The following is a 12124-nucleotide window of genomic DNA, read 5'->3' on the forward strand; positions in this document are numbered from 1 at the left end:
CGGCGGCTTCCGAGGTCGTCTGCCTGCGCAGCACTACAATACCCAGCGTGCATCGCGCGCGAAGACGCGCATAAACGCACAATCTCCGCCTCTTAGGCCGACGTGCGCGCCGGGCACCGGAGAGAGACCGGAAATGGAAAGGCTGGAGGACCCAAGATGGCGGCGCTCGCCTCTCGCGCGACTTCCGGCTTCCGGGCATAGAGTTGGGTCTTCCCTCGTCTGTGTGGTTGCCGGAGCCTGGAGTCGCCGGGGTCGCGGGGCCTGAGAGGGAGCCTGGCGGGGCCAGGGAGGCGGAATCTGCGCGAGGCCTACCGTCGTCGAGCTTCCGTAGCGGGGCGGGACGTCCAAAGCGTTGCGGCTTTCGTCCAGCCCCCCTTGCGAGCAACCCTGCGAGGTAGGCCACCGGGGGGGGGGGTTGCCGGGTATCTCTCGGGAAGGTTTTGGCACAGTCTGACCCCCTCCTTTGGTAGTCCTCACAGAACTCTAGCCCAATGTTTGCCATTAATTTGAACTGATTTTTGTTTAACCAGTGCAAAATTATAACAAAAATTACAAACATTGAATCCAAAATAATACCATACAAACAAGAAAAAAAAGAAAAGAAAACAGAAGACGAAAAAAGAAAACAAAAAAGAACAAAACACACACCTACAAATAAAACCATATCATCATTCTAATCTAGCCATTACATACATATACACATATTGACTTCCTTCCTATGTTCTAAGACCTCAAAGTTTTTGCTCTTACTAAATTGTTGTGTCTAATGTAGATTACTTCCATCATTGTACTTTTTTACACCATTTTTCTATTTCTTTAACCCTGTAAAGCATTTTTCTTTAACCCTGTAAAGCAATAATAATAATAATAATTTGATTTGATTTTGAATTGATTTTAAAATTAATTGATTTTAGAATGCTGTGTTACCTTTGTTGTTAGCCGCTCTGAGCATGGCTTCGGCTGGGGAGGGCGGGATATAAAGAAAAGTTTATTTTTATTATTATTGGCAGGGGCGGGGCCTGGTGAGGGAAGAGCGCGGCTGTCGCAGGGCCAGCTCAGGGATGGAGCCTCTGTCTCCAAAAGTTTTCAGTCTAGGAAGACAACCATGCACAACATAATCACTTCAGGGGAGGGTTTAGATTCTGCTCTCCAGGACGACGCCCCAAAGAAAAGAAAAATGAATAAAGCAAAGCAACCGATTTTAAAGAATTTGCCACACTTTAAAGATTAAAGTCTGTGTGTGTGTAGATAGATAATTTATTACAGTCGAAGACCAGCTTATAAAACACACTTGGGGGTACAATCCCAGAAGGAAAACAAACATTTAAAACAATGTACAACAATAAATTTATAATTGCAATAAGCATTTAAAACTCTTAAGATAATTTACTGCAGAGAGATGACCCAGAGTCACCCATGGAACCAAGTTTGGGGATTTTCTTAACTAACTAGTTTGGGTTGGGAAATGGTCTGTGCCCACAGATCTGTACACAGAATCTGGCGACCATCCGGGTTGTCTTATGATCTTTGCCTAATAGGAAAAGGATGTGTGTATATGTATGTATTTTTTCCCTGTTTGAAAAGTCCCCCCCCAAAAAAAATAATAATAATGAAGGTGTTTTTTCCCCTTTTAGCCTGCTTTGCTCGTGTGACACAAGGGAATGGTGTCTTGCTCTGCTTACATACCTACTGAATGTTGCAGCAGCAGCAGGAGGCCCTGGAGAGTGTCAAGAGGTGGCTGGGAGTGCTGTGGTTACTATGGGCTCCACGTTAGGGGCCACAAAACAGGGATGAGGAAAGCTTTGCTTGCTTCATTTCTACAGTCAGGTTGCCGTTAACAGCACAGGAGCAAAACCAGTAAAAGAAAGGTGGCAACGCTGGCTACTCCAGTGAATTGTTTCCTCGGAGCAGAGGCTGTAATTGTGGGGTTTGCACCCATTGAAAGAGTGGAATAATGGCTGCCTTGCCTTAAGTGATCTATTGAATAACTTCTAGGGGCTGGTTTTTAATACTGTGGTCTTATTTCTAACCCTTTGTAGCCTTAACTAACCCACCTTTGCTGCAGCGAGGTGTGCCTGGTTGATAACAAAGAGGGAATTGCTGGACAGCTGAGAAGATCTTGCTTTGTGCCAAGCATCTGCCATCAAGTTTTCCTACTACCTGTCAAGCTGAAGATGTGCTGAAGCCCAAGGGACCTCTTCATTCTGCAGCAATGGATGAGGAGAGTTTGGAAGCAGCAATCCAGACCTATAATGCCCAGCTGCAGCAAGTGGAGCTGGCTTTGGGAGCTGTGCCAGACCCAACACAGGAACCCGACCTGATCCAGCTGCAGGCGGATTTAAAGCAGCTGATAGAACTGACAGAATCCAGCCTGGTTTCTGTGAAAAAGAGCAAGCTCTGTGCAACTTTGGACCCAGAGACGCTCTCCACATCTTCATCCAATCCTCTCCAGCCAGACAGGCCACTGAGCACAGATGATGAATATGCCGCTTTTAAGGAAGCCATTTCTGAAATGGGTGGAGAGGATGAGTCCCCAGACGCTCAAGATGTGGAGCAAGAAGGAGAGGAGGAGGAGGAGGAAGAGGAAGAAGAGGAGGAGGAAGCCAGTGGGATGAAAGTGAAAGCCCCATACTACAGTTCTTGGGGGACCCTTGAGTACCATAATGCCATGATTGTGGGGAGTGAATCTATGGAAGATGGAAGCCGAGGGGTCAGAGTGCTCTATCTCTACCCCACCCACAAATCCTTGAAGCCGTGCCCCTTCTTCCTGGATGACAAGTGTCGGTTTAAAGAGAATTGCCGGTAATTAGGATTCCTCTTGAGTTGGGTAAGGGGTAGGGACGGGGTTCCCAATGGGTCAGGGAAGTCTTCATAATATTCCGCCTCCCCTCCACCAAGGACCTGGATGCTATGCCAAGCTTGCATTCCCCGTACCCACTCTCATTTTGGGCAGCTTTCTCCAACCTGCTGCCCTCTGCACCAGGATTTCCCAAACTTGGACCTCTGGTTTTGGACTACAACTCCCATCATTCCTAGCTGGCAGGGCCCAGTGGTCAGGGATGATGGGAATTTGAGTCCAGAAACAGAGGGAAACCCTGCTCTAGATATCTGGTAGTACAGCTCCCGTGAGCCCCAGCCAGCATGGCCAGCTGTTAGAGAGATGGGCTGTGGAGGCCACAATACTTGGAAGGCGCTGGGGTCCAATTTAGAGCATCTCTGCAGTTTAATTTTGCAGTATCCTTTGTGCAGCTTGGAAGCATGCGAGTTGCAGGGAACCTTTCTCCCTCCGATCAGCCCCAGCACAAATGTTCAATGGCCAGGGATGAAGGCAGTTGTAGTTCAGCAACATCTGGTGGGCCAAATGTTTCTCATAGACAGTCCTGAATAAGAATGTAAGGAGAGCCCTGCTTGCTCTGACCATCTAGTCTAGCATCCTGTTCCCACAGTGGCCAGTCAGTGGGATGCCTGAAAACAGCACCTGAGTGCAGCAGTCCTCTCCCCGTTTGTGATTCCCAGGAGCTGGCGTTTGTGATTCATTGTCCTTGTGTTGCCCCCCACCCTCCGGCAGATTCTCCCATGGGCAAGTTGTATCTGTGGAGGAGCTGCGCCCCTTTGAGGAGCCCGACCTCAGCAGCCTTGCTGTGGGCTCAGCTTGCCTGGCAAGGCATCAGGATGGGATCTGGTATGCTGCTAAAATCACAGGTGAGTTTGTTTCGCTTTGCACGTTTGCTGTGAGGTTGGAGGGTGGTTTATGCCTATTTCTAACTTGACTTATGGGTGCGGCAGGGGTAGGCAAGATACCTGTCTGGCATGAGGGGACCCTAAGACATACCTGAACAATCAGTGGCCCCTCTGATGCAGGAGTTTGCATGATGCACTCTTGCAAAGAAATCCAAACATTAGCTGCCTGCAAACGTTTCAGTTACTACACCACGTGTAGTAACTAAGCTGCAATATTCCAAGCTTGTTCATTGGTCATCTAGCTAGTTTATTTTCTCTGATTGGCAACAGCTTCCCAGGATTTTGGGCACAAGCATGTGTTTCTTTGGGCTTTATACCCACAGTCCTTTTTAACTGGAGAACTGGGACCTGAACTATTTCGTATGCAGTGCACTCGCTCTACCAAAGTGCTTTGTGCTTTGCCCAAAGTGCTTTGCCCAATGTCAACTTTTCCATTTTCTTGTGAGGAATCCTATTTGGAATAAGGGAATTTCCCTTTAAAAAAGGGAAACGTTGACAGCTATGGGGCGGGGGGGAGTGGTTAAGGATACTTTAAGGATGCATTTAATATCATACCTTTTAAAAAGTAAAGGATATTAAAATAGCCCATCAGGATCTGGGGAAACAAAGTCACAATGCCATACCAGTTCATATATACAGTGGATGTATAAATCAATGGACTGTTCAGTCTTGTGCATGTCTATCCAGAAGCAAGGTCCACTGAGTTCAGTGGAGTTTACTCCCAGACCAACGTTGCAGCAAAAGGTATTGATCTGAAACGGTTTCTTGCACACACACCTCTTGCTGAGGAGTTGTGAGGGATGCATGTCTTGATATTTGAGCTTTATGGGGGGGGGGAAGCTTCTCCCAATTGTACATGGGACGCGGGTGGCGCTGTGGTCTAAACCAAAGAGCCTAGGGCTTACCGATCAGAAGGTCGGCAGTTCGAATCCCTGCAATGGGGTGAGCTCCCATTGCTCGGTCCCTGCTCCTGCCAACCTAGCAGTTCGAAAGCATGTCAGGTGCAAGTAGATAAATAGGTACCACTCCGGTGGAAAGGTAAACGGCGTTTCCGTGCGCTGCTCTGGTTTGCCAGAAGCGGCTTAGTCCTGCTGGCCACATGACCTGGAAGCTGTACGCCGGCTCCCTCAGCCAATAAAGCGAGATGAGCACCACAACCCCAGAGTCGTCCGCGACTGGACCTAATGGTCAGGGGTCCCTTTACCTTTACCCCAGTTGGTGCCTTGAATTGCAGCATAACCGTTTCGCTTTCCCTTCCTCAGACATTGACAGCGGTTACTACACGGTGAAATTTGATTCGCTGCTCCTGAAAGAAGCGGTTGTGGAGGGAGACGGCATTATGCCTCCCCTCCGTGGCGAGGAGAGCTCATCCTCATCGGAGTCGGAAGGCGATGAAGTGGATGATGCCGGATATGCCAAAGGTATAAGGCATGGGTAGGCAAACTAAGGCCCGGGGGCCAGATCCAGCCCAATTGCCTTCTAAATCTGACCCATGGGAATCAGCATTTTTTTACATGAGTAGAACGTGTCCTTCTATTTAAAATGCACCTCTGGGTTATTTGTGGGGCCTGCCTTTTGTTTTTACATGAGTAGAATGTGTGCTTTTGTTTAAAATGCAATTCTGGGTTATTTGTGGGGCATAGGAATTCATTAATTTCCCCCAAAAAAATATAGTCCGGCCCCCCACAAGGTCTGAGGGACAGTAGACTGGCCCCCTGCTGAAAAGGTTTGCTGAACCCTGGTATGAGGTGTGGGCATTCAAGCCTCACAGGGCTTCGGGGGGGGGGCTTCCCTTTTTGCTCTGAACATCTGCTTTCACTTAGTGCAACTGCACTCTTTAATCTCTCGGGGAAAGGATTATCTCCATCATCTTGAGCCCGCTACTTGTGGCCGTGTTGAAATGCTGGAGATTCGCGCGCTGTTTTTATCTGCAAAGTGGCTCGCTTTAGTCAAGGTCACCTTGCCCTCAAAAACAGTAAAGGTTTGTTCCGCGCACAGCAAGTCTTTAAAAAAAAAGAACCAAAGCAATCGCGGGAGCAAACGGACCCCAGGATATTTGATTCCTCCGGAGTTGTGGCTGTGAAGAAATGGCAATTGGAGTTCAATGACCATTGGAATGTAGTGCCGTATCTGCGCTGTAAACTTAGAGGAACTTTAACAATGCATATGCCCCAAAGATACCAGGAAACTGTGGTTTTATGAAGAGGCCAAAAATGCTCTGCCAGCACTCTCATAGAAATAAGTTTGCAAGGGGAAGGAAATATTGTTAAAAGGGGGAATAAAGGAAGCTGCCTTTGTTCCTCTAGCTCAGCGACTCTCTAGGATTTCAGAGTTAAGTGTTTTCCCAGTCTTACTAGGCATTGAACCTGGGATCCGCTGCATGTAAATTGAAGCGTAAGTGACAGGCAGTAATATAAAAGCTGTCTGCAAGCTGGCAGCTGCTTTAAGTGGCCAGAAAGCCAAACCATATACATGTAATCATAAATGCAATTTATGTAAGGAGCTTAAGGTGGAATACATGGTTCTCTTCCCCATTTTATTCCCCAAACAGCCCTGTTGGGTGGGCTGAGAGGATGTGACTGGCCCAAGGTCACCCAGTGAGGTTCGTGGCTGAGTGGAGATTTGAACCCTGGTCTCCCAGGTCCTAATCTGCCATCCTCCTTACTACACCACCCTGGCTGGAATGATTAGGGCAGTTAACAAACTCTAGTCCTCAAGGCAGCCAGAAGTTGAGAGAGAAGCCGGTTGTTCTTTCTGCTTCCAAGATTCTGCATTAGGCATCCCAGCCTGCTTGGTTTTGCCAGTGCTGCTGCCCTCCCCCACTTAAACCTCCTCTTGTGCCCCCACAGTTATCGACTCCAGCACCCCTGAGAATGGGGAAGGGCCCTCCTCTTGCAGTTCCTCCTTCGGCAGCTGGGAGGCGCATACGCGTGGCATCGGCTCCAAACTCCTTGCTCAGATGGGGTATGAGTTTGGCAAAGGTAAGCATTTGCATGTGCGCAAAAGGTGGTTGTCTCTGCAACTTATCCAAGTAATTTCTCTGCTTGTGCCAATAATAATAATAATAATAATAATAATAATAATAATAATAATAATACGGTGGTACCTTGGTTTATGAACTTAATCCGTTACGGAAGTCCGTTCTTAAACCAAAGCGTTCTTAAACCAAGGCATTCTTTCCCATAGCAGCGGGGGACTCAATTTACAAATGGAACACACTCAACAGGAAGCGGAACATGTTTTTCTTCCAAGCAAAGTTCACCAACCAAAACACCTACTTCCGGGTTTGCAGTGTTTTTAATCCAAGTTGTTTATAAACTAAGCTGTTCTTAAACCAATGTACCACTGTAGTAGTAGTAGTAGTAGTAGTAATAATAATAATAATAATAATAATAATAATAGTAATAATGGTAATAATAATAATAATAATTGTATTACTTATACCCTGCCCATGTGGCCAGGCCTCCCCAGCCACTCTGGGCAGCTCCCAACAGAACACTAAAAACACGATAAAACATCAAACATTAAAAACTTCCCTAAACAGGGCTGCCTTCAGATGTCTTCTAAATGTCAGAGAGTTGTTTATTTCCTTGACATCTGATGGGAGGGCATTCTACAGGGCGAGTGCCACTACTGAGAAGGCCCTCTGCCTTGTTCCCTATAACCTCACTTCTCACAAGGAGGGAACCGCCAGAAGGTCCTCAGAGCCAGACCTCAGTGTCTGGGCTGAATGATGGGGGTGGAGACACTCCTTTAAGTATACTGGGCCGAGGCCATTTAGGGCTTTGAAGATCAGCACCAACACTTTGAATTGTGCTTGGAAACGTACCGTATTTTTCGCCCTATAGGACGCACCGGCCCATAGGACGCACCTAATTTTTTTGGGGGGGGGGAAATAAAGGGGGAAAAATTTATTTCCCCCCCAGGCGCTTGCGGGGCTGGCGGCAGAGAGAAGTGGGCTTCTCCCCGCTGCCAGCCTCCAAAGGACGTCAGGAGACAGCGGGATGGCGCACTGCGCCTCCCCGCTATCCCCCCAGCTTGTGGGGCTGGCGGTGGGGCTCTGCTGAAGCCTGGAGAGCGAGAGGGGTCAGTGCGCACCGACCCCTCTCGCTCTCCAGGCTTCAGCGAAAGCCTGCATTTGCCCCATAGGACGCACACACATTTCCACTTCATTTTTGGAGGGGGAAAAGTGCGTCCTATAGGGCGAAAAATACGGTACTGGGAGCCAATGTAGGTCTTTCAGGACCGGTGTTACATGGTCTCAGCAACTGCTCCCAGTCACCAGTCTAGCTGCCGCATTCTGGATTAGTTGCAGTTTCCGGGTCACCTTCAAAGGTAGCCCCACATAGAGCGCATTGCAGTAGTCCAAGCGGGAGATAACTAGAGCGTGCACCACTCTGGTGAGACATTCTGTGGGCAGGGAGGGTCTCATCCTGCGTACCAGATGGAGCTGGTAGACAGCCGCCCTGGACACAGAATTAACCTGCACCTCCATGGACAGCTGTGAGTCCAAAATGACTCCCGGTAGGGACCCCTGATGCAAGCTAATGACCAGGAGTAGCTAATGAGTAGGATGCCTGATGCAAGCTAATGACTTGCTAAAAACCACTGCAACCCATATCACCTGGGTTGCTGTGCGTAATAGAAACCTGGTGGACAAGCAGCAGCAAGGACAGGCCCGTCTGCTTCATCCATCCAAGTGTCTCTTACACATGCCAGGTCAAGTCCTCCATCCATGACTCTCCTCCTGCTTCAGGTTTGGGGAAGAATTCGGAGGGCAGAGTGGAGCCGGTCTTAGCAGTCGTGCTGCCCAAAGGCAAGTCCTTGGACGAGTGTGTTGAGATCCTCCAGAAGAAAAGGGAGGGGAAGATTGATCCAGCCAAGCCCAGAAAACGGAGGGCGAAAGGCAACCGAGCCGCCCGGCCTCCCCGGCAGGGCCCAAAACCCTCCCGAAATGTCTTTGACTTCCTGAATGAGAAGCTTCAGGGGCAGGACCTGGGTGAGCAGGAGGCAGGGCTTGCACCCCTAGAGAGGAGCAGCAAGGAGATCTACCACGCCAGCAAGAGCACGAAGAAGGCTCTGAGCGTCCGCCTCTTCCAGACGGTGGAGAAAATCGACCAAACCCAGAAGGACATCCGCGGGATCCAGGAAGCCCTGGCACGCAACATCGGGAGGTAACGAGACCTTTCGATTCTGCTTGTGGTATCTGATCTAGAATGGAGGCCATGGGTTTTGGCTTCCCAGTATTTCTGGCTTAGATGGAAATATTTCAGTAGCGCTGGCTGGGGCTGGTGGGAGTTGTCGTCCAAAACATCCGGAAGAGCTCCAGGCTCTTGCATCACAGAATCATAGAACTATAGAGTTAGAAGGGATCCACAAGGGCCATCTAGTCCAGCCCCCTGCAATGCAGGAATCTCAGCTAAAGCATCCAGGACAGATGACCACCCAACCTCTGCTTAGAAACCCCTAAGGCAGGAGAGTCCACATTTTCCCGAGGGAGACCGTTCCACTGTCAAACAGCTCTTCCTGTCACAAAGTTCTTCCTGAAGCTTAGTCGGAATCTCCTTTTGTGTAACTTGAAGCCATTGGTTCGAGTCCTACGCCCTATCTGAAATCCAGGCAGGTTTCCAAAGAGGGAAATCCACATTGGACCAGTGCTTTGTGATGAACTTTCTGCTATGTAAATACTGTACACCCATAATTTGAAGCAAAAATTATATGTCGCTTTTATCGACCTAAAGTCGATACGGTCCCAAGGCAAAAATTGGAAAAGACAAATATAGACCTCCGTCTATTATTTCTCATCAAAACATTATACGCTGACACATCGATACAAGTAAAGGTGGGTCTGGCCATCTCACCACTAGAATTAAGACCATTACTGGAGTCAAACAGGGATGCATTTTGGCACCTTTCCTGTTTAATTTATATATTGATGACATGGTTAAAGAAATGGAGGGCCTACAGTTTGCCCCTGTCACAATTCTCGACCAAAAACTCTCAGTCTTAATGTATGCTGATGACCTAGTACTTGTATCTAGAACCCAGGTGGCCCTGAAATTAAGTTCATATTGCACGAGGAATGCTTTATCTGCAAACTTGAGATATTTGAAGATGGCTATTATAGCTCCCCTCTTTTCCAGCCTGAACATACCCAGCTCCTTCAACTGTTCCTCATTAGGCTTGGCTTCCAGACTCTTGATTATCTTGGTTGCCCTCCTCTGCCGACCTTCCGGCTTGTCAATATCCTTAAATTGTGGTGCCCAGAAATTGGTTTGATGGAGGGATGGAGGGGGATAGAGTAGGCACCTCCCTGTGTATGTTCCTTTTCTCAGGACATCCTTCTAATTCTCTGGGTTTGGGGCTTTCAGGCACACGGTTGCCGCAGCTCAGCTGGAGGAGAAGCTTGCCGGAGCCCGCAAGAGACTGAGCGAGCTGCGGGCACAGGAGGCCAGTCTCCAGCGAGAGCAGAAGAAAGCCAACACACACAAGAAAATGACTGAGTTCTAGCCTTTCCTCTTCTCTCCCGCCCTTTGTCAGGCCGGGCCATTTTCACTGGTCTGGAAGCAGCCATGCTGTTCTACAAGTGTGCAAGGAGTTAGACCTTGCTATCTCTTGAGCTGGCAGACAGGCCAGGCCTGCTCTTCCTTCGTCCTGGCTGCACAGCAGGGCTGAAAGGCCGGTGCTGAGAATGAGGTGGGTCGCCCAGAGCCATGGACACCTGAATGCAAAGGTAGCCAGCGTGGGGTATTCTAGGTGTCTCTGGGCTCAAGCTCCTATCATCCCTGACAGGGCCTGATGAGTGTTGGCCATGTCACTGCCTCTCTTTTGTATAATTGGCTTTCTAAAGAGAAAAACTACAAGGTGATTCACCTACATGGAGCTGCAGAGAACGTTAATCAGGCGTGGGAGTCGCTAGCAGATTCCTGCCCTTCTCCTGGCCGTTTCCTTGTCTGTCTCCAGCTCTCTCCCTCCCAGGATTCCTTGGCAACTTCTTGGTGGTGGGTGATCTCCCCACCCAACTCGCAACAGAGAAAAGCACCACGAGAAGAAGGAAGAGATAAGGTGGTTCTCCAGCAGCCGTGCGGTCCTCCTGACTTGGTGGAAGGAGCTGCTGCAGTCTCGTGCGCGGCATCCGCACCAATAGTCGGGTGCTAGAAGTGTGGTAGCGTTGCCTCCCTGTGCAACTCCTGGGCAGGGAGGGTTTAACAGCCATGTGAAAAGAAGCTTGGAGGGAGGCTGGCCGTTCTCGCTGGCCCACACGAGCAGCAGTTCAGTTCTTTGAGGATTCTTGGCCTATAGTCCCTGTGCTCTCTCCCATCAAATTACCAGGAAGGTTGGAGGCAGAACCACCTCCCGTAGGTTCTCCTTAAATCAGAGATGGGGAACTCTGCGGCCGTCCCCATGTTGTTGGGACTCTCGTTCCCATCATCCTTGACCACTGGCTGCGGCTGATGGGAGTTGGAGTCCCAACCACATGGGGACAGCCACGTCTTTGCAGTCTGAAACGGTGTGCAAAGCTGGTCACGTGTGGCCTCCAGGCGCATGCTGAGCCTGCATTGACGCGCTCTCAAATCTAGCCTGAAATCCTACGGACGGGGTGGAGGAAGGAGTGCAAGTGGCTTTCAGGTGACGTCTACCCCCCCCCCAAACAACAACCATCAGGTGGTGAGTTCTTCTGTGTTCATGCAACCGCCTTCTGAAGCATTTGCCTTCCGTCAGAACTGACAGCGGAGCAGAGAAAAGCCGCTATCATTCTTGCTCACTCCTGCAGCCCCACAGGAGAGATAGCATCAGAGAAGTGGGTAAAACTGTTTGGTCTCAGGAAGAATGCTCTGCTGAGGAGAAGAGCACTGGTGGGTTCTGCGTTTCGGGGGAGGCTTAGACATCTGTGTAGCTTCCTGTGCACGTTTCCTTTCAGGTTTGTAAAGATTATTTTGCGTTAAAAGAACAATTGTCATGCTGACTCCTTTGCTTTCTGGGTCTTGGGAGTTTCCTTTCTGGGTCCTGGGACTTTTTACGTAGCTCAGGTTCTAGTGTGTGCGCTTTTGCATGTATGATAGACGGTGCATCTTCGTTTGCAGTCGGGTTTGCAAAATATAATTCGCCAGCAAGGAAGTGGCCTGGTTTTCTTCAGCTGTGCCTGAGCCATCTAACAGAGATAAATCTACCCTGTAAAAAGCACTGGGGGCCAGAAGAAGAGCAGCCACTCGGTTTAAATTCCTGTTACATCCCTCCCCCCACACCCTTGAATTCTGTTAGAAAGGCATCTTGTTCTCCTTCCATTTCCCATTTCTAAAGGAGCAATCTTTGGCGATCACTCATAGCCGAGTAAGATTGTCTTCCATAAACACGGTTTAAACAATGAGCCCGTAAGTGACTG

General features: G+C 49.2%; 1 protein-coding gene across 1 annotated transcript; it reads left to right on the plus strand.

The window, feature by feature from the left end:
* Window positions 1-233: 233 nt before the first annotated feature.
* Window positions 234-11701, plus strand: ZGPAT (zinc finger CCCH-type and G-patch domain containing). The gene is made up of 7 exons (XM_081196345.1): window positions 234-394; window positions 2040-2802; window positions 3569-3702; window positions 5004-5162; window positions 6591-6722; window positions 8498-8915; window positions 10113-11701. Exons 2-7 carry the CDS (start codon window positions 2213-2215, stop codon window positions 10249-10251), a joined length of 1572 nt encoding a protein of 523 aa, XP_081052471.1. The 5' UTR covers window positions 234-394; window positions 2040-2212; the 3' UTR covers window positions 10252-11701.
* The last annotated feature ends 423 nt before the right edge of the window (window positions 11702-12124 follow it).

This window comes from Podarcis bocagei (genome assembly GCF_964188305.1).
Source record: "Podarcis bocagei genome assembly, chromosome: 5".
NCBI lineage: Eukaryota > Metazoa > Chordata > Lepidosauria > Squamata > Lacertidae > Podarcis > Podarcis bocagei.

Excerpts from the sequence above, each read along its gene's own strand:
- ZGPAT (XM_081196345.1), top strand. The coding sequence starts at position 2,213 with ATGGATGAGGAGAGTTTGGAAGCAGCAATCCAGACCTATAATGCCCAG. Across the intron at positions 2,803-3,568 it reads CGGTTTAAAGAGAATTGCCG|ATTCTCCCATGGGCAAGTTG; the intron begins GTAATTAGGATT and ends ACCCTCCGGCAG. Across the intron at positions 5,163-6,590 it reads TGATGCCGGATATGCCAAAG|TTATCGACTCCAGCACCCCT; the intron begins GTATAAGGCATG and ends GTGCCCCCACAG.